The sequence below is a fragment of the Crotalus tigris genome, unplaced genomic scaffold, assembly GCF_016545835.1.
Source record: "Crotalus tigris isolate CLP2741 ecotype Arizona unplaced genomic scaffold, ASM1654583v1 scf7180000018340.3345759, whole genome shotgun sequence".
Taxonomy (NCBI): Eukaryota; Metazoa; Chordata; class Lepidosauria; order Squamata; family Viperidae; genus Crotalus; species Crotalus tigris.
The window spans coordinates 1,919,398-1,947,259 of record NW_024096953.1 but is presented as its reverse complement, the minus strand read 5'-3'; the positions used below and the strand labels follow the sequence as shown (position 1 = coordinate 1,947,259).

The window sequence follows — 27,862 nt, the reverse complement described above, 5'->3', positions numbered from 1 at the left end:
AAATAGTGAAAACTGAAGGAATCAAGATGCCCCACGAAAATAACATTAAGAGTCTGGATGAGGAAGAGTACTACAAATACTTGGGTATCCTTCAAGCTGACAACATCAAGCACACTGAAGTCAAGAAAAAGATTAGAGGTGAATACATCAAGAGAGTGAAGAAGATCTTAAAATCCAAACTCAATGGAGGAAATACCATAAAGGCAATCAACACCTGGGCAATCCCAGTCATTAGGTACACAGCTGGAATAGTGGACTGGACTCAAGCAGAACTAAAAGCAATGGATAGGCAGACCAGAAAAATAATGACAATGAATCATGCCCTTCATCCACGCAGTGACATTGATAGACTTTATCTACCAAGGCAAATAGGTGGGCGTGGAATGCTACAAGTACATCAGATGGTTGAAGAAGAAAAAATGGCTTTGGAAGAATATCTGAAGAACAATGATGAAGATGCACTGAAATTAGTATATCAGGAAGGCTTACTAACTACTGGAGAGACCAAACTGGCCTACAAGAAAGACCAAATGAAGAACAGAATAGAGGCATGGGAAGACAAAGCACTACATGGCCAATACATGAAAAAAATAGCTGGGAAAGCAGATAATAATAAAACCTGGCAATGGCTAAGAGCAGGAAAATTGAAGAAAGAGACCGAGGACTAATTCTGGCTGCACAAGACCAAGCCTTAAGGACAAATGCATACAAAGTCAAAATTGAGAAGACAGCAACAGACAGTAAGTGCCGCCTATGCAAAGAAGCTGAAGAAACAGTGGACCACTTGGTAAGCTGTTGCAAGAAGATTGCACAGACTGATTACAAGCAGCGGCATGACAAAGTAGCAACAATGGTGCATTGGAAGATCTGCAAAAAATATCATTTGCCTGTAAGCAAAAACTGGTGGGATCATAAAATAGAGAAAGTCATAGAAAATGATAAAATTAAACTGCTCTGGGACTTCAGAATTCAAACAGACAAGCACCTGCAACATAACACCCCAGACTTAACAATTGTCGATAAGAAAGACAAAAAAGTCTGGATAGTGGACGTGGCAGTGCCTGGAGATAGCAGAATAGAAGAGAAAGAACTGGAGAAGATAACAAAATACAAAGACCTACAAATAGAAATAGAAAGACTGTGGCAAAAGCAAGCAAGGGTAGTACCAATAGTCAATAGGCTCCTTGGGTGCAATCCCAAAACAATTGGAGCACCACTTGAACACCATTGGCATTGACAAATTCGCTATTAGTCAATTGCAAAAGGCAGCCTTATTAGGAACTGCTTCCATCCTGCGACGATATCTGTAATACCATCAAACATCCACATCTGCCTATCCCAGGTCCTGGGTAAGGACTCGATAGGTAGACAAAATGCCAAATCCAGTCTGAACATCTGGCTGACTGTGCGATGATCGATAATAATAATAATCTGAATAGAGATGTTTTGAATTCAGAAGTCTGGGAGATTTTACCTTTATTCAAAATGGAAAGCTGAAGCATTTTGAGGCATTTCAATTTTTGATTTGCAGAAATATATTTTTAATCCCAGCATTTATGACCTCATCAGTGCATGCCTCTGGGTGGGAGTTTTCTGGGGCAAGGCACGAGGGCTGCATGGTGGCAGGTAATTTTCTTCATGTAATAAGAAATCCAAAGCGCTAATAGCTGCCCTCTAAGGAACACTTGCTGCTTCTCCGGAGGCACTGTGATGAGATTCACCAGATTTCTGTTCTGGTGTAAAATTCCAATGATGATTGGAACAACAACAGAAAGGTTGTTCACAGCTACTATAGGAGAAGAGATGGTTGCCTATTTGAATGTGGGCATGAACAAAAAAAGACTTTTTCATGCTCTTCGTGGAGGCAGTCAAAATTCATCTCCCTTGCAAAACCAAGTAATCTCAGTATTAAAGAACAGATTTTAATATCATGAAAGTAGATAATTGGCCACAGTTTTCTCATGTTGCTTTGCAAACAGACAAGCGATTCCAGTTCTTCTGAGTGTGGGTGAAGTCTAGCAAAGCTGCTCAAACTAAGTCCCACACAAGCTTGCCACCTGTTGCAACTGAGTTAATGCCAAACACATTCATTTGGTTGGGAAAAGAACCTGAGAAAGGATCACTGGGGGACACATCTAAGTGCCCTTTGATCTCCCCTGGATGTTGATCATTTTATATTGGGGTGTCCTTCAGTAAACCAAGAGAGATTGAAAGTATAAATGAGTCCATTCACAAAGGGAAGGACATCTAAGCAAACTGAGTTTATGAACCTTTCAGGAAACTTGGTGCTAAAGTTTAGCCTCCTATCTAGATGGATAATATAGACAGGAGGATGTCGGAGGACCATCAACGGAAGATGATCCAGCTTCTGACTTTCATAGAAATAACATGGTGATTAGGAATCCACACTGCTCTGAACCAAGTTTGGCTTAGCCTTGCATGTAAAACTGAACTCAGTCTTGGCTTACTTAAAGCATTATCTGAAATGTAGAAGGTGGTTTGACAAACTGGATGAATTGTTCTCTTTTTCAGACATAGAGAAGGATCTCGCACCTGTCAAGCCACCAGTCTTATTTCTATGCTGTTGTATCATATTTGTTGTGATGGTATCTGTTAACTTTTGTATTGGTTTGACACAAATACGAAGCAATTTTCCCAGCCAATAAGAGGGGAGTAATGCCCCAATATTCTTTCATCTCGTGGTGGGGTTTGACAGCTGATGTTCCTTGTGGCCTCCTCTGACACTAATGTCATCCCTGCAAAGGAAAACTGAGTGGTAATTGCAAGACACCAATCCTTGAACTGTGTGATTTAAAAAAAATGGTTTGTATTTGCTCTGTCTCCCCAAATAGCAGGAAATTGCCATAGACTAGGTGGGACCCCTCTCTCATCTGGCTAAATCCTGTCTACACCAACCTGCTGTGACACTCCAGGTTTTTCAGTTGGAGGCTATTCAAAATCTGTCTGAGGATTTGGGGGAACAGATAGATAACACATAGCCTCCTTGAGTGATCTTGATTAGTTCTTTGCCTATCTGAATAATCAGTGATCATTATAATTAATACCAAATTTTAATGATCAGGGAGAATAAGGAGGAGCCAGGATCAGTGGTAGAGAATCTGCTTTGATTATCTAAGGTCCTGTGTCAGACAGTCAAGTTCAGAAAGCAAGGTTGGGTTCCCATGTTAATTAAAACATGGTTTGTTTAATCATAGTGTGCTGAATAAACTATGTCCAGATTTATGACAGAAGGTACTTGTGAGAATCCCATATTTATTTACTTTCAAAAGATCTAAGCATAGGCGTCCAACCTTGACCACTTTAAGACTTGTGGATTTCAACTTTCAGAATTCTGTGAATTAAGATCTACAAGTCTTAAGATTGCCAAGGTGGACAGCCCTGATCTAAAACATGAGTTACTCACAGTAATTCATTCTTGTCCTACCAGTTGGATAACTGCGATGTGCCCTATGTAGGACTGTCATGTAGAGCATTTGGAAGCTACAACTGTCCATAATACAACAGTGAAGGCACTTTGGGGTGTTCCAGAATATGCTCATGGAATATCTCTGCTCCATGAGTGATCAATAAAACCAGAAAACCAAGGTGAGTTCATGAATTAAAGTTTGTAAGAAAGCAGAGGTGGGGACAATCCGCATCTTACCTTACACTATAGTTTATTTTAAACATGACTCTTGGACAAACCACACTATCTTGGTTTATACATTTTGCTAAGCCAACCAGGTGTCCTTTATAGATTTCACATCTCACAACTGAAGAATTGGAATTTGGAGAGTTGGTCCATATATCGAGAGTATGTACCCAGGCTGGGAAACACTCTTCTAAGCCATGAATCATAAATTTATGAGCCACAATTGGCTGGGTTTCACAGCATGCTAAACCCGCAGAAACAGCCTTAGAGTTTAGTGCAGTGCGTAAATCTGAACAAGGTTGTGTCACTTGGGTTTCCTATTCAGGCGCTCTTAAGTATTTCAGCAGCTGATAAAAGTTCATGGAGCTGGCCTCGTGCTTTGCCTACTTGTAGATTTTCCTCTCTGCTTTTCATTTTCATTTTGTTTTTTAAAATAAATTATGTTTAATAAGATGTGTAAATTAGTTTACATTTGTCGGTCTGCTCTCGTTGACATGCCATCTTACAGTTCTGATTATTCCCTTGGCAATTAAAAAGCAAACAATTACCTGTATTTTCATCTCTTTTTAAGCAGAAGAACAGCTAATCATCTCAAATTATGTTGCATGTTATGACAAAGGGGCGTTTCCAACTGAAGTATTTTCTAGTATTTTAGGCAAAATGAAGTTGCTGATGGAAAATAATTGGGTTTCCCCCTCCTTCCAATTAGTTGAACCTCAAGCACTTTTAATTTAGTCTCTTTTTGTGTCTTCCTTTCCCTTTCTCAATGTTGCCTCTGAAGAGACTATCACAACAAAATCTTTACATAGATCCTCTCCTGGGTGGCTCTCTAAATAATTAAAAATAGAGGGGGAAAACCCCTGTACAGGCTAAGCTAAACTTCTGAGGATTGCGTTTCTATCCATGGTTTAAACAATATTAGCAGGTAAGATAGGGCTGTTTTTGCCAAGGCACTTACTACAGACTTTCTGACATTTCATGGAGATTATTTTCCAATTCAAAGCTCAGCATACAGACAGTCTTTGATTTATAACTATTCGTTTAGCAACTGCTCAAAGTTAGTATGGTGCTGAAAAAAGTGACTTTACAACCGGTCTTTGCATTAACGGCCATTCCAAAGTCCCCAGGATCATGTGATCAAAAGTCAGGCGCTTGGCAACTGGGATGTTTTTATAAGGGTTGCAGCATCCCAGGGTGATATGATGGCCATTTGCGAGCTTCCCAAATGGCTTCCCACAAGGAAAATCAATGGAAGAAGATTTCCTTAAAATCTAGTTTAATCGTTGGCTTCAAAAACATCCTGATGAAAAAATGTCAAGAATTAGAGAGTGAAAAATCTTGGCTTTTGAAGCATATTAAGAAGATAAAAATGTTCTGCGGTGCCTTCCAGAATATGCCAACGAGCAACCAATATTGTACATTCTTCTTCCAGTTAGCTTATAGTCCCTATGAAGTCTTGTCATTGGAAGTTCTCTGCCTTTCTTTGCTACTCTTTGGCACAAAGTTGGAAGAGACTTCAAGGATTATCTAGTCTTACCCAGGTTATATGTAGGAAAATCAATTAAACCATCCATAAGAGATTTCTAAAATAAAGAGAAATTTTCTGACAGAACAATTAACCAGTGGAATGGTTTGTCTCCGGAAGTTGTGGGTGCTCCATCACTGGAAGTTTTTAAGAAGAAACTGGACTGTCATTTGTCTGAAATGGTATAAGTCTTCTGCTTGAGCAAAGGATTGGACTAGCAGACCTCAAGGGTCCTTCCAGTTCTGTTAGTCTGTCATTAATATCTGGTTTTCATCATACTTGGTTGAACTCTGCTAAGTCCTCCTGGCTTCCTGGATGAAGTTTCCAGAAGGAATCTAGAACCCTTGGTTATCCAGGGATATTTTTTCTAGCATTTAATTCTCTTCTACCTAGGTTGCTCTATCTAAGCACAAATTCATGGATTGTTCTAAGGAAATCCCCCAACTTGGTAGCTCCAGAGGTTATCAGGATTCCATCTACAAGTGATCCATCAGCCCGTTCAGGAATTCTGGGAGCTGTAGTCCCAATCCATCTGAAGATGCCCAGGTTGGCCTGGAATGGACCTCTTTTGTAAAAGAAGTGCTTTGAATTTATGTTCAGAGGTTCAGCTGGTGGGCATGTTTTTCCTCCTGAGGGTCTTGAGATATTACATTTTGTCCAACGTCAGCAGTTGAGCATCTCATTTGGGCACACCCCCCCCCCCATTCCCGCTGTTCCAAATGTTATTTTGAGTTTGGTTTCCAAATGTCTGCAATCTCAGCCCCAAACTTTGCCTTCTGCGGCTTTGAGTTTTGGCCAAGCTGGTTGGCTTCTCCTGTTTTCATGTCTTTGGAGTTGTATATGTTTCCTATAGATTGTAAAGTAAAAACAGTGCTCATGTTTACATTTTCAGGGATAAATGGGGGGGGGGGAAACATCCCAACCTCAAGTATGCCTACTCTTACTTACAGACACAGTCCTTCCAAGTTTGCATTGTTTTTTTTTTTCCTAACCACGGTAAAAAAAACCCAGTGCAAATGTGCACATTTCTCTGCAAAGAGGAAAATTAAAAGGAGGAGGAGGAGGAGGAGGAGGAGGGGAAGGGGGGTTGGAGAAAACCAGCCTTATTTTATTTTATTTTATTTGAAATGGGAAGGAATCCAGATCCTTCAAACCAGCCAGTCCACCTTTTCTAGGCAGTTGCGCTTGCTTTTCCTCTTCTTTCTCTCTCTCCCCCCCCCCCCAACCAGCATCCTCCTGGATGCTGCCTATTGCACTGAACTATTTCGGTGGCCAGTCTGGGTGGAAGAACACAGCGCAGTGCCGCGCCGCCTCCCTCCCAAAGCCGGGACAGCGCAGGGATCTGCGCTCCCGCCCGCGTGCTGAGGCTGGGACTGTCACTCATTCTCCGATCAGCTCCCGAAAGCAGCTCTGAAGCCCCTGGATAAAAATCAAACTAATTTGTCCCAGCCGACAGATCAACGGGGAGACCTGCAGAGATAGGGCGGTTGGGCTCTCGCGGGCCATTCCGGACGTTTTTTTTTTCCTTCCCCCCCTTTACCCCCTCCTTCCTCCTCGCCTGGCATCTCCTGGGTTGACCCGCCCAGGTTCCCACCGAAGGGGGGAAAGCGAGCAGCCCGGCATAAGCACATCTGTATCTGCCCATCCAAGCATCTATGCAGCGCAACTTCCGCGGCGGGCGGCCGGTGACCATGCTCCAAAGCACGGACCTCCTCTGGACTTGGCTCCTCCTGGGCACCGCAGGTACCTGCCACGCTTTATTTTCGGGATGCGGTGGGGGGTTGCCAAAGGGGGCGACGCCGGGGACCCCCGTGCCCAGCCGGGACGGCTGTTGGCGTTGCTGCCAGGCGCCCTCTCTCCCCCCCCCCCCGGGGGGGTTTTGCCGGACCTCTGGGCTGGGGCGCGCCTGGGAGACCCTCCGGCAAGGCGCTCCCTCTTTTGGGGCGGGGAGGGGGCGCAGGGAGAGAGAGGGAGAGACCCCTTGCCTCGCCCTTGCCCCCCGGCTTGCCTTCCCTGTCCTGCCCAGCTTCATTCGTGTCGGCGAGGCTCGCTACGAGGGCGCTAGCGGGCTTCGGAGAGCAGCATCTGGGATCCCCCCCCCCTCGTCGCCCGGTCGCGGGGCGAAAGCCGCCCGGGTATCTTGCGCGGAAACAATGAGCTGGGCACCGGAGGGTGGGGGGAACCGTCGCGCCGTCCGCCGGGCTCCGATAACGGGCTGCAGGATTGCGCGCAGGCAAAGGCGACCCCGGACAGTGGGTGCGGATGGGGCCGGCAGGCGGGGGGGGGAGGGAAGCAGGGAGGGGCCGTGGGACGGGGCCATGGGGGGGGGGCAAGCCCCGGCGCACCCACTCCACCCCACCCCACCGGTGATCCCCCGCTCCTAAGCAACGTTGTCCTTATTCAAACGAGCATGCAAAATTGAGGGATTGGCTGGGACGGGGGGGGCGGGATGCTGGGCTGGTGCGGGGCGGACGGGGGGGGGCTGTACCGCGTCGTTTGACAGGCGAGGGCGTGGGGGGGGCTGGAAAGGGCGTGCGGCAAGGGCGCGCGGCGGGGGAGACGGCCCGGGCGCCCTGGGTGGGTGGGTGGGTGGGTGTGGGGAGGGGGCAGCGGCGCCTTTGCAAGGGGGCAGGTGCAGATGCGGGCCACGGATTAGCCCCTCCGCGCGCGCGACGGTGCCTAGTCTGCCTCGCGTGCCAACAGCAGACAATGGAGGGAGGCGGCGGCGGCGGCGGCGTGGAGGGTGTTCGCGGTGCCGCCGTGCAAGGGGGCAAGGGCTGCCTCCCCCCCGCCCCTCGGGTGACTGCCTGGCTCCTTCTGCCGGGCGGCCCCGACACGTCCCCCCCCCGCGTCCAATTATCTGCAATTTAATTCATTAGCCGGGCGGCTTGCAGAAGCGCCCACCTCGCTTTGGGGAGGCGGCGCCGGGGGGGGGGGTGATTCCCGGGTGGGAAGGTCGCAGAGGCGGATTGGAGTTTGCAAAGAGCTTTGCAAGGAATGTGGGAGGGGGGGATTGGGGGGCGGGGGGCGGGGGGCGGAGGCCAAGTCGAGGGAGGGGGCGAGCCGGGGGGAGGAAATAAGAAATGCTCCGTGCAACCGAGCTAAGGCGAGAGGAAAAGACCCCCACCGTCTATTGCGGGGGGGGGGCGCGCGAAAGAAGCAATAACAACAAAAAGGGCTCCTCGGAGAAGATGCGCGCCCCCGCGGCCGCCCCTCCCGGGTCCTGCGAGCCGAGCCAGGCGCGCGCCCGCGAGACAGCGAGCGAGCGAGCGAGAGCCCTGGGCCCGGGCGGGGGCGGGGAGCGGGGCGTTGTTGACGGCTGCCTCGGCCAATCAGAGCGGCGCGGCGCCCGGGCGGGAAATGCCGTTAGGCTCCGCAGCTGCTTTTCTCGCGCCGCGCCCCGGCTCGGCCCGAGCTTCTCCAAGCGGGCGCCCGCCGTAACGAAAACGCGGGACGGCCGCTGTCAGGCCAGCTCCTGGGGAGCAGCTGAGCCTCGGGCTGTGGCGGCCTGGCGGAGACTCCCTCCTAGGGGGCGCACAGAGGACCCGTCAAGGGTCCTGAGCCCCTTAGCCCCCCAAGAGCTGGGCAAGCGAAAATGTGGGCAATTGGCCCCTTGCCCAAGACAGAATAGAATACAATAGAACAGAATACCTTCATTGTCATTGTGTAACTCATAACGAAATTAAGTGCTGTCCACAGTACACACTACACACAAGTAAAAACCACAAAGAAGAATATACATTATACACGCACATATCCTTCACTTCTATTCACCGTTGGGCTGCCCCGAATATTGCACTAATATGCCCCCAGCCCTAAATTGTGGCTCCTCTGGAATGCCATGGCCACTTGGGAGTGCTGGAGTGCTGACCCCCCCCCTGAAGTGACCCACCCGATCACCTCCTTTCCATGGATGTGGAGCCCCTCCCCAAGTGCCCCGTTGACAGATGGCCCTCCACCCAATGGTTGATGGGCGTGGCCAGAGAAAACCCCCAATTGCCCTTCATGGGCAGGTGACCTCTCAGCCATGCCCCTTTCCCTACCTGGCACACACATACATACACACACAGCCGTGCTTAATTTCGTTGGGAGTTACACAATGACGATAAAGATATTCTATTCTCTTGGTCTATTGTGGCTGGGTTTTACCTCCTGCCGGGTGGGGCCTCCAGTGATATATCAGTGCCAGTCTTCCATTCAATACCATAGCCATGCGTTGGCAATGTTGTGTAGTAACTTCAAAACCGCCTTGTTGCACGACAGGGATGCTTGGCACACGTCCCACCTGATACAGGTAAGGGCCTGCTACAGCTGTGTGTTGCAGCCACTAGCCTGTGTTGGAATTGTGTCTTAGGTGCACCTGGTTGGAGTCCTAATTTCTACAACAGTGGTGTCAACCTTGGCATCTTGAAGACTTGTGCACTATGCTGGCTGGAGAATTCTGGGAATTAAAGTCTACAAGTCTTCAAGTTGCCAAGTGTGGAGACCCCTAGATTAGAGCCTCAGATTTACTGCAATTCTTGCCAAATGAAAGGGTAACACCACTTATATCTTCTTCTGTAACTGCAGTCTCAAGGGTTGGGTTCTAACATGAATTGAAACCTGTGGCAATCAAAGCCAGCCCTGGATACATTTGCACCCATTCCAAAATGCCTCTCGAGCAGAGCCCAAGCAAGAAGGCAAGATGCCTTCTTTAATAAGTTTTAACCCCAAGAATGAGAGGAGAATCTTGAGAACTGGGACAGGAGTCATTTAGCCTTCCTAGCCGTCCACAAGTCTTCAAGTTGCCAAGGTGGGATACCCCTGTTCTACAGTTTACTGTTTTGATAGTTGTTTACGTGGCCTACTTTCTTGGTGTGCGGAGGCATCCTCTTAATTATTTGGAGATGCTGAAAATGGAACAGAGTGGCATACGTTAAGAGGCCATTAGTCTCCTCATTGCATGAATCTTGATGAGATGACGCTTCTTCTCATGGTTGACTTCTCATGGTGCCCTCCAAGACATATCAGCTGGGAAACTCTTGGAGAGATCATGGCTTATTGTTGATTTGGTTTGATATTTTTCCCCACTGGAAGTTGACTCCATTGCTTTTTATCAAGTCTGCCGGAGTTCTTTGATGTTACCTATTTCTAGACACAAGGTGGTTGATACACCATCCGTGGTCAACCAATCCTGCAGAGTTGGCTGCGCACTAGCAGGTTTCATAAAACATTTGTATGTCAGTTAGATCTAACTGCTGGTGGCAAATATATTTTTGCAGCTTAGCATTTTGTCCGATTTGTTTTGTTTATGGTTGAGGATAATCCTTGATTTACTACCATTTGTTTAGTAACTGTTCAGAGTTACAACAGCCCTGAAAAAACTGACTTATGACCATTTTTCACACTTATGACCGTTGCAGCATCCCCATGGTCACGTGATCGAAATTTGGATGCTTGGAATTGGGCATGTATTTATAATGATTGCCGTGTCCCGATGTCATGTGGTCATCTTTTGCAACCTTTTGACAAGCAAAGTTAAAGGGGGAAGTCAGATTTGCTTGACCGTGTTACTAACTTAACAATTTCTGTGATTCACTTAACAACTGTGGCAAGTAAGGTTGTAAAATGGGGCAAAGTTCACTTAATAACTGTCTTGCTTAGCAATGGAAATTTTGGGTTTTTAGGATCACATTAATTCTAGAGAGGTGCCAGCTTCTAAATGTGTCAGCTTGTAGATAAGTTTAAAAACTTGGAATCTAGCTGATAACAGAAGAAATTTTGTAGGACAGGAGGGTTAGCTGATGTGAAGAAAATATGCACGTTATAATGATTTGGTTTTAAGGAGTGCTTGTTTTCCAGGTTTGTGAATTGTGTAGGGAGTCTAGACAAAGTGAAGCATGTCTTTTGCTGTAGGGAGTTGCTAACTCCCTGTTGGAGTTAACATACTTCTCTCTGCTTTTTGCCATAGGTTTTGGGTCAAATGAGAAAAAGATACCTTGACATGGGACTTGGATATATTGTATTTTGTCATAATGGTTGAACTCCAATGTAGACATAAGATAGAGCTCTGGCTTCTCCTAAAGCAGTGGTTCTCAATCTGTGGGTCGGGACCCCATTTGGGGTCGAACGACCATTTCACGGGGGTCGCCAAACAAGGCTGTCCGCCATTTTTCCCCCTTTTCTTTGGCCACGCCCCTGGCACCCGGTGATGTATAAGTGGTTGGGGGTCACCACAACATGGGGAACTGTATTATGGGGTCGCGGCATTAGAAAGGTTGAGAACCACTGTCCTAAAGATTCATCATGTACGAATAAAGGAGAATACTTGTAGCTCAGGGTTGAAATCCGGGGTCCTTGATCCTCTCTGAGCTTGGTTGTTTTCTTGCACATGTTTCATTACCCAACAGTGCACTGATGATGTTAGTTGGGTAATGAAACATCCAAGGACCCCTCAGATTACCATGGTGTGTGAGAGGGAGAAAGTGGGGCCTGGTTGGATGGCACCATTTCTCCATGTTCCATGTCTATTTTCATCACTTTCCTCACATTATACACATTATACACTTTCATCACTTTCCTCACATTGTCCTGTACAATATAAGACAGTCAGTCAATGTTCTTCTGGGGCTGCCACTCCAAAATCCAAGTTTGTTCTTAACAATTCACATTGTGACAAGTCACTGTCTTCATCCTACTTTTGGAAACCCAAAAATGTATATGATAGACTTGTTTAAGGGTACTAATGAAAGCTCGAACAGCATTCTTCAAAATGAAAAAGGTCTTCTGCAGTCACGACATAAGCCTAAGACTGAAAATCAGGCTTGTCAGATGCTATCCTTTTTCTATCCTGCTCTGTGGAGTAGAGAGTTGGTCTCTGACAGAAGGCCACCTGAAGAGACTAGAAGCATTTGAAATGTGGATTTACAGGCGGCTGTTACGTATAAGCTGGGTGGACAAGATCAGAAATGAGGAGGTGATAAGTCGCCTGGGAAAGCCAAGGGAAATCATCAAAACAATTAAAAAAACAAAAATTAGAATATTTTGGACATGTGATGTGACACCCAGAAAAATACGGCATACTCCATTTAATCCTCCAGGGAAAGACTGAAGGCAAATGAGGTCTAGGCAGAAGAAGAACATCATGGCTTCAAAATCTAAGGGACTGGTTTGGACAAAACTTTTCCGTGCAGCTGCTGATAAAAACAGGATCGCCAACATGATTGCCAATGTCCGATAACGGATATGGCACAAGAAGAAGAAGGGTACTAATGATTGTGCAACTGAGAACCCACACACTTCCTGAGCAGAACTTTTTTTTTTTACCTGAACCATGTGAAATTGGTTTGTGTGGGGGGGGGGAAGGGAAGCAATTCTACGCATAATAGTGAACCAAGTGTTTAGAGAACAAGGGTCCTGGTTTGAAGGGTGCTAAGCCATCTATCTTAGGGAGGAGAGGGGAGGGGGGTGGCTTCAAAGAGAAGAGGAAAGGTGAGCATCCCATCAAGCTCATGATGTCATTAAGAAAAGAGGTCCGATTCTTATTTACAGTAGGGTAAAGAAAGCAGAAATGTCAATGGTGATGGCAGCATAAGTGCCTTTGAAGGCCATCTGCTGGGTGACCAGTGGCCGTTCTGTTGCAGTTGGTTGGCCATTGTGAAAACCCTTCTGGACTAGAAAGGGCAGGGGTCCGATCCAGTCGTCAGTGCTTATGTAGCCCTTTCTTAAGTAGGAGATAGATGACGATGTGCTGGTGAAACCTTCAGTAGGACTGCAATGTCTGCTTGATGACCCCTCTGCTCCCAACAGCCTTTCGAAACCATTTCCCTTTGGTTGACCTGTTCTGCGCTCAGGAATAGTGACACCGGAAGGTAGTTTTCTGAATCAAACAGAAATGCCAGCCTTTAATGTATGGATACAGCAGATGGCTCCTCTCTTTGCATCTTCCTGTTGAGCACTCTAGGTGTTCTTAACTAACAGAGATATTTGGATATATTGACATGGAGATCTCGGTTTTGCCCAGCTGACTTTTTAACGGGACACTTAATTTAATGCTAACTTGATGAATCTTAGTATTTTAAAACATTCAGGAGTGTGGCTCTCTTTTAGATTTCAAAATTGACTTTATATGTTTTCTATCTAACCCAATGGTTCTCAACCTGTGGGTCGGGACCCCATTTGGGGTCGAACAACCATTTCACGGGGGTCGCCAAACAACGCAGTCCGCCATGTTTTTCCCCCTTTTCCTTAGCTGTGCTACTCCTTTTTATTCTATTGGCTTTTGAAAGCCAATAGAATAGACTCTCTTGAATAGAGTCTAATTCTATTGGCTTTCAAAAGCTAATAGGAATTGTCCAGGCTGTCTCTGTCCTGCTGAGCCCGCCAAAAGTCCCATTCTGCAAACGGTGCTGCACCAGTTGAGTAGTCCTCGACTTACGACCGATTGAGTAGTCCTTGACTTACGACCGGTTGGGGGTTGCGGCATTAAAAAGGTTGAGAACCACTGATCTAACCCCAGATAGTTACTTGTGTATTCATTTGAAGCTGGTTGGGGAATTCTGGGAGTTGAAGTCCACAAGTCTTAAAGTTGCCAAGTCTGGAGACCTCTGATCTAAAGGATCAAACAACCATTCTATAAGACAAAACCAAATTTTATTGATTTAGAGAGTTCCCATCCTTTTTTTATTGATTACCAAAGATATTCGAAAAGCATTGCAGGATTTTCTGTTTTATTGGAGTGATTGTAACTTCTTGAGCTGACATCCACAGAGATGTTTTTGGGCACAACCTTGGATTTATATCTATTCCACATTCTCAGTCCATATTTATTTTAATTTTGTTGTATGATAAATAAACATTAGATTTCTGTTCAAGATCAGAGTGGCCTTGCTGATATGGAGAGAGAAATCCATTAATGGTCTCTGAGATACTCTCTTAGGGGATACAGAATTTCAGGCTAATTTATCAAAACTAGTTCATATGTACAAGGTGTTCGGGCATTTAAAAAGTCATTTTCTCGATAGGAAGTGTGATCATGTGTCAGGATAAATAAGTGGAGATGTTTTGTGAAGAAGAGATGAATGCAGATGAAATATAGGATAGATAGTATATTGAATCTCCTGGCTTTTCCTGTGGGAATGACATCCTCTAAGTTTCTGGTTCACCTCCCTTAAATTTTTGCGCATGTTTGCAAATATTTTCGGTTTGGAAATATCACTCACCATTAGAGTGAGGTTTTTGTTGTGCAGAAATCTTGATTAGATTGTGCTGATAGCTGTCTTCATTTTGTTAAATATTCAAACCACTGGAATAAAATCTGATGGTCAGGTTTGTAGTGGCTGATATCCTTTTGTCTGAGAAAATGCCGCACAGGGTGGAATCTTAAAACCCTTGCTAATATAAAGGGATGTAAATGAATTGGAGTTTGTTGGTGGGGTGTTATTGAAGCCTTTTCTCTGTGTTGAAACGTTGCTTCTTTCTTGCAGCTGTTCATTAGTGACTTTGCCTTTGATGTTACTCTGAGTGCCAAATGGCAGTTTTTCAAATGCTTTTAATATGCTGCATTTATAACTATACCACAAAGTGTCGGAACTTTAAGTATCCGTCTGTATCTGCCTTTCAGTTTATAATGCAGGAGTCAGAATCAGACAACAAAAATGGCCAGGGATTATGTTATAAAATTAAAACAAAAATAATCATCACATGGTTTCCATAGCTATATTGCACTTAGATGGGGAAGATGGACACCCATGGCAATAGTTTTACTTTATTTATTTTGTATTGTTTTAAGTGTTTTTATGCTTTAGATGTACGCTTCCCAGAATCAATTGTTGAGATAGATGGCTTTAGAAATAAAATTAACTAACTAATTACTTAATTACTTAAGCTTGAGTTCAAAGGTTGTTTCCCATTTCATGATTGTAGCCAGACAGCTTTGCTTTCATACTGGCATATGTGAAGTAGCACAAGCCTCTTGGATAATAAAATTGATAATTCTGCTTTAATGTTATCTGGAGCAGTCTTATTTCTGATAGGAATGAGAATAGCAGTACTAGCCAATATAATTTTGGTTTGTTTGTTGTCATTGTTTAGCAAAAATGTCAATGTAGTTTAAACCAGAGAAATGTGTTCAGGCCAGGTCAAGTCAAGTCAAGTTTGTTTATTTCAGTCATTAATCAATAAAACAAAGCTTTGGAAAACAGGATTACAGCCATCTCATTGGAATAATAATGTAGCCAATATGTTATTAAATTGGCTAAAACATTTAATCAGTAACATAAAATAATGACACCAATTCAATTTTAGCTTTAGTATAGAAGTCTTTATACATCCAGAGTAAAACTTGTGAAACGAGAAAGAATTTGTAAAGTTTGGGTAAAACAATAGAGCAATGACTTATAAAAATAAAATTGTTGACATGAAATTTGAAACTGTATCACCAAATTCTGTAAACAAACTAATATTGTACCTAAAGATAATATAATGGTATGTTTACCTTTAACATATAAGATATAATGAAGCAATTTTGACTTAAAGCCTAATGTTAAATAGCCAATGCAGTAAAAAGAAAGCCTGTTTTTGTTTTCCAGGGCCCAGCTAGTTGTGGCAGCCTGTCCTTCTGAGGTTGTAAGACATATTGCAGACATGAAATGATTGTTACCTTTCTAAAATGGAATTGTGAAGGACACATATGATCATTTATTTTTGCCACTTTCTTTGGTCATTTGTTTGTTGTTATACGTAATTTTTGTTTGGGACATTTCTCAGCACAATCATGGGTGTTTTGTGTTCTTAGTTTCAAGAGAGACCTCTTAAATACTTGTGAGAAGGGTCCAGGGATTGTTAGGAAAGGTGTAATAAAATCACCACACTGCAGCCATACTTGGAGAATTGTGTATAGTCCTAGTTCTGTATAGTAAATCAAAGAGGTATAATGATATCTCACAAAGTTGAATATGGAATAGAAAAGAACAAAATACACGATGAAGCTTTGTTGGGAATTTGAACTTTCCATTGTGCTTAATTTGGCAATGATTTTCCTTAAAAAAATCTTATAGAGAAGCTAGGAAATTCCAGCTGTGACAGAGTTTGACAACCCCTGGCTCTGATTCTCAGTTTAATATGAAAGAGTAAATATTCAGGTCTAGTTACAAGATCAGCTCTGCTTGATTTCAAAATGAATCCAAATCAGTTATTTTTTCAGCCTTATGCAGAACTGCATCTGTGTTACATGTACATATACTGAGCAATAATATTTATTAACATTATTCACCAGAATAAATTATCTTTTCAGCCTTATGCAGAACTGCATCTATGTTACATGTACATATACTGACTAATAATATATATTAACATTATTCACCAGAATAAATTATCTTTTAATAATACACTTCAGTAAATTGGACCTTCTTCAAAAGCCAAACAGAAATTCAAAAACTCTTCATTTAGATAAGATAAGATAAGATAACCTTTATTGTCATTTTTTTACTGCACAACGGCACACATCAAAAATGAAATTTAGTTGCCCGCTCTCAAAAGTGAAACACATACATGACGCACACCTAAACATACTATGAACAACATACGTATAGACCCACATCCCTACATATACGTAGCAAATAAATATTAAATACTGTCTATCTTGAATATATAATGGAAGGAGGAAGCTTGAGAGTTCACAAGGTTAATGCTGTATGGAATGAAACTATGGCTATATCAGAGAAGAGATGTAGATAATTGGAAAGGAGGACAAACGAGGGAAAAGGAGAACACACTAGTATTTTTCCAATCAATCTTTTATTTTCAAGAACATACGCTGGTGATAAGATAGGATCAGTGATGACCCATTTTTTAGACTTTCCCATAGAAAAATGATGGGTCATGTGCTGGCTGGGGAATTCTGGGGGTTGAAGTCCACACATCTTCAAACTGCCAAGGCTGAGAAGCACTGATCTACAGTGACCATAGCTTTGATGGATTTCTTTTCTGGAATTAGGAAATAATACTGTAAATCTAGGTGGCCTATTGAGAGATGAGGGAAAGGAGGAAGTAGGCAATTTACAAGGTCATAATACAAGAACATTTGAATGAACTACTGTAGTAAAAATAGTTTCCCCCCTCCCCAAACTCTCAAGATACTCCAAAAGAATAATGACCTCCCTATCTTTACTTATAACTTGCATTTTATTATAATTTTTTAATGTAATTTTATATATTTATACATATATTTATAGTTTCCTTTTAATGTTGTAAGCCATCCAAAGTCACTTTGTGGCTAGATGGGTGGCAAGCAAATTTAATAAATAAATAAAATAAAATAACAATAAATATTTGATTTGAACTCTGTGCCTACCAGAAGGAGGACATGAGGCTAAGAAGGAAGAGATATCCAACTTCTGCAGAATGTCTGATAATCCTATCCCTGTAATTGGGGGGGGGGGTGGAAGCACCTCCCTTGTTAGAAGATATTGGTGCAGATTACAACACATGGTGAAGTTGAGATTTCCTGCTGGTTCCTCTGGAAAGGGAGCTGTAGAGGTCTGTGAAATAAGAGGGGGTCAACCTATTCTCCAAAGCTCCTGAAAGCAAGACAAGAAGCAACGGATGGAAACTAATCAAGGAGAGAAGCAACCTAGAACTAAGGAGAAATTTCCTGGCAGTTAGAACAATTAACCAGTGGAACTCCTTGCTACCAGAAGTTGTGGGTGCTCCAACACAGGAGGTCTTTAAGAAGAGACTGGACAGCCACTTGTCTGAAATTGTATAGTGTTTCCTGCGTGAGCAGGGGGTTGGACTAGAAGACCTCCAAGCTCCCTTCCAATTCTGTTATTTTTCTATTCCAGTAAGGCATTAGGATGGGGGCAGTGAGTTGCTTAATGAAACAGTTTGAGCAGCATCCGAAGGTGCAGAAATCTTTGCAGCCAGGGAGTTGTGTGTCACTGTTTTCGTAGCTCATGGAATGAACCTCTGAAAGACCAGGGCCTCCTCCAGCAATTGTTCCATGGGGCTTCTGGGATGGAAGCCAGATTGCTGACACAGGAGCCTCCACAATGGAAACAGAATCCTTGGAAGAGTCGGGGAACTGGCAAGCTGTGATTGTGTTACTGAGTAGTGGCTTGACAAAAGATCGTGTCTTTCATAATGGTATTCTGTTGAAAAGAATGAGATAAGAATGTTTTACACTCCTCTTTTAAAAAAAGAATAGAGAGGAATTGTATTTGGCAATTGGGGGTTTTGATTCATAGTTGAAAGAATGATCTAAGAATAGCTCCATCGAGGTTTCATCACTGTTAATCTAGGTAAGCATAGTGCATTTGTTTCTAGAGTTTCTTACAGCTTCTCTTCAGTTTCTACATAAACTAAAAAAAAGAAAGAAAAGAATAAAAAGAAAAATAGAAAGTGCAGGAGTTCAAGGGTCTTAAAATTGCCAAGGTTGGACACCCTTGTCTTAGATAAAATACGTAATGCCTTTGATGAGAAGCAGCTGTCTGCAACCCAGACCATATATATATATATATATATATATATACATACACACATATATATATACATATATATGCATTAATAATATATATTAAAAATTACATTAAAAATTGAAGAATAGCGATTCCTGGGTACATACATTTCAGTAAAAAAGGAAGCGATCACCAGGAAATAAAACACCAAGGTTTTAATAAATAAAATCAAGCTTTCGATGGCTAACATCTGCCATCATCGTCAGGATACAAGCCAGTTAGTGAGGAAAGCAGGTTTCCTCACTAACTGGCTTGTATCCTGACGATGATGTTAGCCATCGAAAGCTTGATTTTATTTATTAAAACCTTGGTGTTTTATTTCCTGGTGATCGCTTCCTTTTTTACTGAAATATATATATATGTATACACACACACACATACACACACACACACACACACGTGTAAGGCTGAAAAATGGCTAAATCTCCCCTAATCTCCACAGAGAAACTTCCATCAAAGTTCTAGACCTGCCCACTTGAGGGATTCATGGGGGCTCCTTTCCATCATTGTTGCACACATTGCAACTCATGGCGAGATAGGCGGCAAATAAATTTAATAACTACAGTGGTACCTCGATACTCATCCTTAATTGGTTCTGGGTGGCATGATGAGTACCAAAAACAATGGGGACCAGACAGATTTTTCCCATAAGGAATAATGTAGCGGGTCGCAAAGCAGCTGACACCGACAAGTTCAAGCTTGTGCGTTGAGTACCAAACGAACAATGAGTACTGGGACAAAAATTGCATCGAGTACCAAATTCGATGAATTTCAAAGCAGTTGAGTACCAAGGTACCACTGTAAATAAAACAAACAAATAAATAAACTCTTCCCCCTTCCAAAACTCTGAACTCAGTCCCCAAGCCACAAAGGAGTGCCTATCTCTGCTTCTTACAGGGAAGATGGTCTTGAAAATACGGCATGGAAAAATAATTCCAGGAAATGGAAATTTTATTCATGAAATTAAAAAAAAAAGTCTGGTTCTTAATGGGTTTCCTCAGTTCTAACATCTGTTGTGGAAAACCCAGGCTGTCATTCTAAACAATCACTCCTTGTACGATGCCTAGTATTAAAATCACCACCATTGTCCTGTGTTTTGTCACCACAGTCACTTTGAAGAAATCATCAAACATTCATAAACAATCCTCATTAACATATTGATATTTAAATGCACTTTCTTGCAGTAATTCAAATATGAATTACATGTTTGTTTGGGGAATTAGCCGTGGCTAGCTTGGCTTTGTTGGATGCAAAAAATTTAAACAACATAAGCAAATTTGCGCGTGTTTACAAAATATTGACAAATTGGCATCTCTTGGTTTGGTGAAATTAAATGATCTTGCCCATGAAAAGGAAGGGTGTGAATAATTGAAGAAAATGTGAATTAAAAAACAACAACAACCCTAAAGAGAAATGCTTGGTGGTTTTCATGTGCTTTGGAAAAAAGCAGCTTCTCTTTTTGCATATTAATTGTGGCTTGAAAGGCTTTTTTCCCCATCCACGAGAAGACCCACAGTGTGCCGAGGGAGGGGTGGAAAACAGGGCAGGAGGGGAAGAGAGTGATTGTTTTTCTCAAAGGGGTTTTATTTCATTGAAGGTTTTTTTTTTTAAAAAAAGAGCTGAAAGGCAGAGAATTACTGCAATGTTTTGTGGGTGCAAGAATGTCCAGTTGGTTGCTGTGTTTTACTCAGACCTTGCAAGTTGCCTGGAATGCAGAAATGGCAGGTCAAGAGGGAGAGCAGGATAGAGCGCCTTCAACCCCTTGATGCAGGACAATTCCCCCCAAATGATCCATGTTTTATGTTCCCTCTCCATGACAACCGGTTCCTGATCTCATTTATCATAGGTTTCGAGCAACACCTAAAAATTATACTTTTAATAATTCTTAAACTCTGTATCACAGGAATCCTCAATATTTGTGCAAAGGAACGGCTCATGTTGGGCTTCAATAGGAGCAAAATGCCAAATTGAGTTTTGACAGAGCTCCCATTTTGCCCATTGAAACTCAGATTTCTTTAAAAAAAAAAAAAAAAAAAGTGGGAGCCCTGCCAGCTGCCTACAGAGCCCTGGAGAGCTTCAACCTAAGACTGAGAACTCCTGAAATCAGAGGCTGACTCAGAGAGGTAAATAATAAAGGAATGATGCAAAAAAATCGTATGTGGAAAATGGCTTACTAACATCTGCGTGCCATTTACCTCTCAAGCACTCCCTAGACCTTTGATTGCTCGTTTGGTAAGAGTTATTTCTCAATATTTTTCGTGCTTAATATCTCAAGCACTAAAATGTTTGCTCTGTCCTCAAACCCTGATAGTCCTCTCATTTTTTTAACCCTAAGACCAAACCCAGCCGTTTTGGAGCATCATATAAAACTTAAGCCAAAGAGGGTAGACAGAACTGGGTGTCAACAGCCATGCAAACTGCAGGACAAGTTATTTGGGAGGAAAGAGATTACGTTAATTGGAGAAATTCAAGAGGCAATTTTTTTGTGGATTAGATCTATCCTTTGGGTTCCAGGATGTAATTGGCATTCCCCCCCCCCAAAAGCAATACATGCTATCCTTTTTTCCTTTTTATGATAAGCTGGAAGATTACCAGCTTCCTCTTTCAGTTAGCACAAAACAAGAAGGTGGTGTTTCCTCAAATGCACACAAAACAAGTTTGTTTCGGTTGAAGAATAGGAAACAATAGTTTACTGTAAAATGAAGTAGAAAGCTGTGGCTTTTCTTCCTTTGCCTATGAGTTAGTGGGGATAAAGAGTTTTGAGTCCAATTCAGGGGTCTTCAAACTTGGCCCTTTTATGACTTGTGGACTTCAACTCCCAGAATTCCTCAGCCAGGCTATTTGTAGCTCAGGGTCCTTGTGGGGTCCTTGCTGCTCTCCGAGCTTGGCGATTTTCTTGCAGACGTTTCACTGGCAGTGTTAATGTTACCTAGTTTGGGTAATGAAATGTCTGCAGAAGAAGCTTCTTGGAGGAGAAGCAAAATGTCTTCAAGGAAAAACAAAGTTCAGTTGCCTTTGAAAAAGCACCTTTGGGACATCTGATGCTGCTGTCAAAGGTTCTATGGGACAATTCCTGTTGCCAAGCTTGGGTTTTCTTTTTCAATCTGGGTTGGTCTTTGATTTTGAAAATGCAATTTTCTGAATACATACAAACATGGGAACAATCCACCTGTGTCATTTTGGTATGGCTGAAATAGTTACCATTTTATAGTCTTTGAAGTTATTCATCTTTCATGTTCATTATAAGGAATACAAAAGTTGGCTTTCTCCTTTTCTGCATGATTTATACTCTGCTTTCCGACTGGAAGACTACAAATGCCTCACAAGGTTTCTACAGAATGACGACTCCACTTTAAGAACATACATTAAAAATTTAAAGCAATGAAATATATAAAAGTGAAGTTTCTGGATGCCCCTGAAACAGACTCCTGCTGCTGTAGGAGTTTCATTAATTTTTGTGGGTTGGATCCCTAAAACAGCTGCACTGTTTGTTCAGGCTCATACAGAAGCTTAAAAAAAGTCAAGCTGTTTTTAGGAATAGCAGGGAAGTGTTGTCTTTGAACAAGGCTGGAATTATTTTTGAAGCACACCCCCCCTTACAGGACAATTCATTGAAGTTATTTGCTCAGCCATCATTTGCTCAACCCCACATTATGATTAATGATATCCATGGCAACTTTTGGAGACGGGTGACAGTTGTTTCCAGGAGCCATAAGCAAATTATTAAAAGGAAGAAGAGCGACAGGAGATTGAAAATGGCAACAGTGTTGAAGGTTGATGTACTTGGTCAGTGTGATGAACTTGGGACCAGCAATGCTTGTTGATGTCTACAATTGGAAATCTGTTCGTGATCTATTATAGTACACTGCTTCTCAACCTTGGCCACTTTTAAGAGGTGTGGACTACAACTCTCAGAATTCTGGGAACTGAAGTCCACACCTCTTAAAGTGGGCAAGGTTGAGAAACACTGTTATAGTACATATAGAAAGCAACTGGTACAGGGAAGGAGAGAAATTAAGATTGAAATGAAAAGTTTTTTTTTTAATCTAGAAAGATGGTTGAAAAGCTTTTCAAATTGGGAGCCACTATAAGAACCTTGTGAGAGCCACTTTGATGGGGCAGTGAAGGGGTCAGCTAGAGACTAGGAGATTGTGAGTTCTAGACACATCCCAGCATCCGAATATCATTTCCAAGGTCTTTATTGCTACTCTGCTGGCTTGTGAGCTCTTTAAGGAGAGGAGTTTGTTTTGGTTTATCATAGGATCCTGTGTTTCATTTCTGCACCAGCCAGTTCGGTGCTCTCTCAATCGGTTGGCAGCCCAGATCCCAATCCACGATGGCTAGAATCCTCTGGAATTGAAACCAGGACTTTTCGAAGATGCAGCCTCGAAACCTCAGGGAACACAACTCAGCCCTCAGGGGCCATTTGGAGACCAAATGTCTGCCGTGAAATCTTGGCGCACAACACAGGCCCCCATGTAAGTGGGTCTCGAGAGGAGCCATGTAGCAGAGCCGATCTGGGTCTATTTGCTTTGTTGTCCCCAGCTCATCAATCAGACACAAAGGCGGCGGCAGCAGCAGCGGAGTGGGGGCTTGGGGGGGGGGAGTGGAGGATGCTGGGGACAAATGGAAGGGTTGTTTTCTTGAACAGAAGGTTGGAATGCCAATTTATTATCTGGCATTCGTGCCTGGTGGGGGTGGACGAAACAGATGGAAAACACATTCTCTTTTAAAACGATGGTCCCTAACTTACATCTTATCTTTTCTTTCTTTCTGTAACATTTGTTTCTTTTAAGCCTGGCTTAAAAAAAAAATGTTTCAGTGAAATCTTGGATAATTGCATGCCTGGTATTTGGTCCCAAAACAGGGAGATGGAAGGGAGGAAAGAACGAGTATTATAGCCTACAAGGGTTAAAAAATTCCCTAGATTGCCAATATTTGAGTTAATGGTGTCTGACTCACTCGGAGCCTCCATGATAGTTTAATGCATGCAACCATTTATAATAAAGAGCTAGCTGCACACAGCACTCCCACATGACATGTTATTTCTTGGGGGGAGGGAGTGGTTGAGTGTGAATGTTTTTAATGGGTAGATAAGAAATAAAACAGTTATTTGTGGAGATTTCTGTTGTGCTTCTATCTCTCCCGGTGCCTTATTCAGCTTAAAAAAACCCCTGTTCTGTTGTGGTAATACCTTGTTTATATATTTCACATAGTCTGCCATTTCAGTAAGATGAGAAAAATAGTTGTACATTTCTAATGACTGCTCAGCTAACCGGGAATAGTGGTATAATGATTGGTAAGTTACATTTCCTGGAGTTTATTTGCATGCGTTGACATCAGAGCAATCTTAGCTCTTCCCCAAGTGCTACGACTAAATTGCCCAGAGTCCAGTTTGAATATGGACTATGTATTCTGGAAATTATATATCACATATCAATGATGTGGGATGGAGGAAGGCTGCAATGAAAATGATCCATAAAGTTGATTTTGCTTTTTTTCTGGATATTTTTCACTGTTTTCTGTTAGGAAGTCTCATAATCCTAGTTAAAAGGGTGTTTTGACTATTGGAACACCATGACTGCAAATGTTTCTTTCCAAAATTCTCACTTGGATGTTGAGTTCTTAGGGAAGCAAAATGGAGGAGGAGGAAGAAGAGGCAGCAAGTGACTGAACCAAGTCGACCAAAAAATCTGTAGCGCAATTAGGCTCAGAATTTATCTGGCAGAAACTCCTCTCTCTATCCTTCTAAACCAGTGTTTCTCAACCTTGACAATTTTAAGGCATGTGGACTTCAACTCCCAGAATTCCACAGCCAGCAATGCTGGCTGTGGAATTCTGGGAGTTGAAGTCCACATGCCTTAAAATTGTCAAGGTTGAGAAACACTGCTCTAAACTCAACAGAAGGAAATCATTGTATGTAGATAGTAGCCTTCAGTTTACAGTCCTTTTAACATCACCACCTTTGGTACTATTTCTTCTGAATTGCTAGAAATGTGCAGAGCACAGATGTTCACAATGCAGAGAAGGCCATAATTCCTGTCTTTTCTTGTTTACAGTAAGTCTGTATAGTTCAAAGGCTCAGCTAAGCCACTTATTCTCCGTCCTTTATTGGATATTTTTGGTCTGGTGGCTATTAATGTTTAATTCGCACAGTAGTAATATACTTTTCTCATTTTGTAGCTGAGGGATGACAGGTCGTTGCTCCCCTCCCCCATTTCTAGTTTTGTGTGTGTGTGTGTGTGTGTGTGTGTGTTCAATAAAAATTGGAAGAGTAAGGCAGAAATGAGGCACAAAGTAATGCAGTTCTTTCTTGTTCAAAGCTTAGCAGGTCATCTATGAACCTTGTCTAACTCATAGATCACTGCTTGAGAATTAGGAAACTGTTAGAAATCACAATGTCATTCTGAACTCATCAAATCCTGGCAAAGAGCTTCAGAATTCCTTGGGGGGGGGGAACTGCGCATCATGAACAGCTGTGTCTTGAGTGGCAGTCAGAGCCTGCTGGGAGACGGGCAGGTAGCCTTGCAATCTGATGGAACTTTTTCTCCAGCCCCTGGACTTATTTTTCACAGAAGGGGACAGCCTGGAATAAGCAGACAGAAGTAATAATGAAGAACAACTAAGTTGTGACTGGAAAAGAAAGGGATTCCTAAAAGCTGTAAAGAAGGAAGGACGGTATACTTTGTAGATCAAAGAGTTGTTGCTATAGGATGCTTGTCAATGGGAGAAACGGCTCCTTTCTGCTGCTGGACAAAAATAGATAAAAACAGGACTTTAAGGAATTCTAAGATTGTGTACTATTTCTGGCCTTTCCTTCTCAAAACACAGAAGCAAAGAAAAAAAATTAGCCTATGTGGATAGAAGTGATGGGGCCCGTATGTCTATCGAGATTCTCAGTCATCCAGGTCATGGTTGTCCCAAAGGTGCTTTTTCAAAAGGCAACTGGAGTTTGTTTTCCTTGAAGAGGTTTTGCTTCTCCTCCAAGAAGCTTCTTCAGTTTTGAAGCTTCTTGGATGAAAAGTGAAACATCTTCAAGGAAAACCAAAGCCCAGCTGCCTTTTGAAAAAAACACTTTTGGGGCGATAGGACCCAAAGTTCTGCTGGTGAGAAGGGGGCAAACAGTGGAACAGCCTCCCTTCAGAAGTTGTGGGTGCTCCAACACTGGAGGGTTTTAAGAAGGGATTGGACAACCATTTGTCTGAAATGGTATAGGTGATTGGAGTAGAAGACCTCCAAGATTCCTTCCAGCTCTGTTATTCTGTTACGTGTTGCCTTGTGTCACTGGCAGGGGGGGGGGCGGGATTAGAGAAGACGTTGGCAGCGTATTTACAGGGATGGGCAGTCCAGTGACTTCTCATGTAAAGTTGATTTATTAACTAAAAAAGATCAGAGGAAAATATGTGCATAGAGTATTCACAATTCTAGATAGAGGAAAAATGTGTTACAAAAGGTTCTTTGTCTCTGAAATTACCGTACGGTATTTGTTCCCTGTGAATATGGACCTTTGCAAATGGTATGATTTTTAAAACATGCCTCTAAGGGATTTCTTACTCAGGCTCAAGATGATGCAAGAGAGAGGAAACAAAATGGCAGGTTGAAGCTTGGTGGAGGGAAGATGGCAAGTCACTTGAATAATAATGCTGACTTTTCCCTGCAGAATTCAAGCTGTGTCGGTTGATGTAATAACAGTCTTGGGTTGTCTTTGTTTTAGACCAGCTCGGCATGCTTAATTCTCTGGCATACTGTAGAAATGAACTGGATCTCAGTATGGATGCTAAGCAGGGTTGTCCCTGTTTCCAAAGACAAGAGTAATTGATTTGGAAACCTTTCTTGCATAAGACTTGTAGGGACATTAAACTGGGAATGTTTTTGAGGCTGAATATGCTCCTTTCCCCCGTTTAAATAAGGTGAGGAGAATGAGGGGGGCACCAATCTGGGGTTCCTTTCGAGAAGATGTCTTGAAGAATCAAGAGGTTCTTTACCACCTCAACTTTCTTTCTCTGTTCCAATCAGATGTTTTAGGATGGGCTGCCAAGAAAACAGGGCAGAGCCTAGACCAGTGTTTCTCAACCTTGACCATTTTAAGGCATGTGGACTTCAACTCCCAGAATTCCACAGCCAGCAATGCTGGCTGTGGAATTCTGGAAGTCCACATGCCTTAAAATGGTCAAGGTTGAGAGACACTGGCCTAGACCGATCCTGTTCTTTGTTGACAGATGGTACCCTGGGTGCATGGCGTTCATCCAACGAGATGGCCAAAGCCAGAGGGAGGGCAGGTGAGGGAAGAGGCCTTTCCCATCTTGAGGCAATTAGCTACCTTTTCTGAGAGATTTGGGAGACACTGAAACTACCATTTAATGAAGAAAAAGGGCTGCGGATCCTTGCTCAGCATCTGAGCAATTGACTCTTGCCAATATGAACCCCAAGGGTGCCTTGTTAATATTATTCTAAGTCAGTGATGGATGATACAAGCAGGCATTGTAGGTCTCAGCAACTGTTTTGCTTCTACCTCTTGACAGTATCAATACATTGTCTCCGTGTGGTTATTTTCATTTGAGAGGCTGGGAAATAAAAATTTTATAAAATTTCAATTATATAAAAATAAAAAATTTCCAGAGCCATTGACAAGGATAACCGCCCTGTCTAGAATTATGGAAGTAGAAATCGTTTGAAGGCCCGAGGTTAGAGAAAGCTGGTGTGGAAATTTCTGCTATATTTTCTCTCACATACAGAATTGCATTCAGTTCCAGTAATCTGATAAGGTAAAAGTTTATGATTATCCCATTGGACAGAAGCTGATGACAAAAATCACCCTTATGTTATTTTATCCATCTTATTGAATGAGTTTTATAGATAATGTATGTGAGTGAGTATAAAACCTATCATTTTTCTGATAGGTATTACCATATCAGATAATAAAAAATTTAGTCTTAAAGCTGCTACCATTGGGAGGTAGCTTCTTGGGTGGGCGACCCCCTGCCCACTGTTTACTAGCAAAGACCTCTAGCTCTCCTTCCCTATTTTTTTCCTTTAGGGTGTATATATTTTTTTTCTTCCTATCCTGGGGAAAGTGCTTAAAATGCATGCTAAATTATTCAAAATTTAATGATGCCTTCTCAGGAACAAAGATGAAAAGCACAATGATGTGTGTCCTCTATTTACTGCATAAGACCAAGAGACCCCCTCCCC

At 42.7% G+C, this 27,862-nt stretch overlaps 1 protein-coding gene across 16 annotated transcripts in view; it reads left to right on the top strand.

The window, feature by feature from the left end:
* Window positions 1–6,435: 6,435 nt before the first annotated feature.
* NCAM1 (neural cell adhesion molecule 1) overlaps window positions 6,436–27,862 on the top strand; it is a 167,080-nt gene continuing 145,653 nt past the window's right edge. For 7 of the 16 annotated variants that reach the window (XM_039350531.1, XM_039350535.1, XM_039350534.1 and 4 more), the window contains exon 1: window positions 6,439–6,920. In XM_039350531.1, the coding sequence (XP_039206465.1) occupies window positions 6,833–6,920 (88 nt within the window). In that variant the 5' untranslated portion in view covers window positions 6,439–6,832. Of the gene's footprint in view, window positions 6,921–27,862 lie in introns of all 16 variants that reach the window. The other 9 variants (XM_039350525.1, XM_039350524.1, XM_039350522.1 and 6 more) reach the window with 3 other exon arrangements.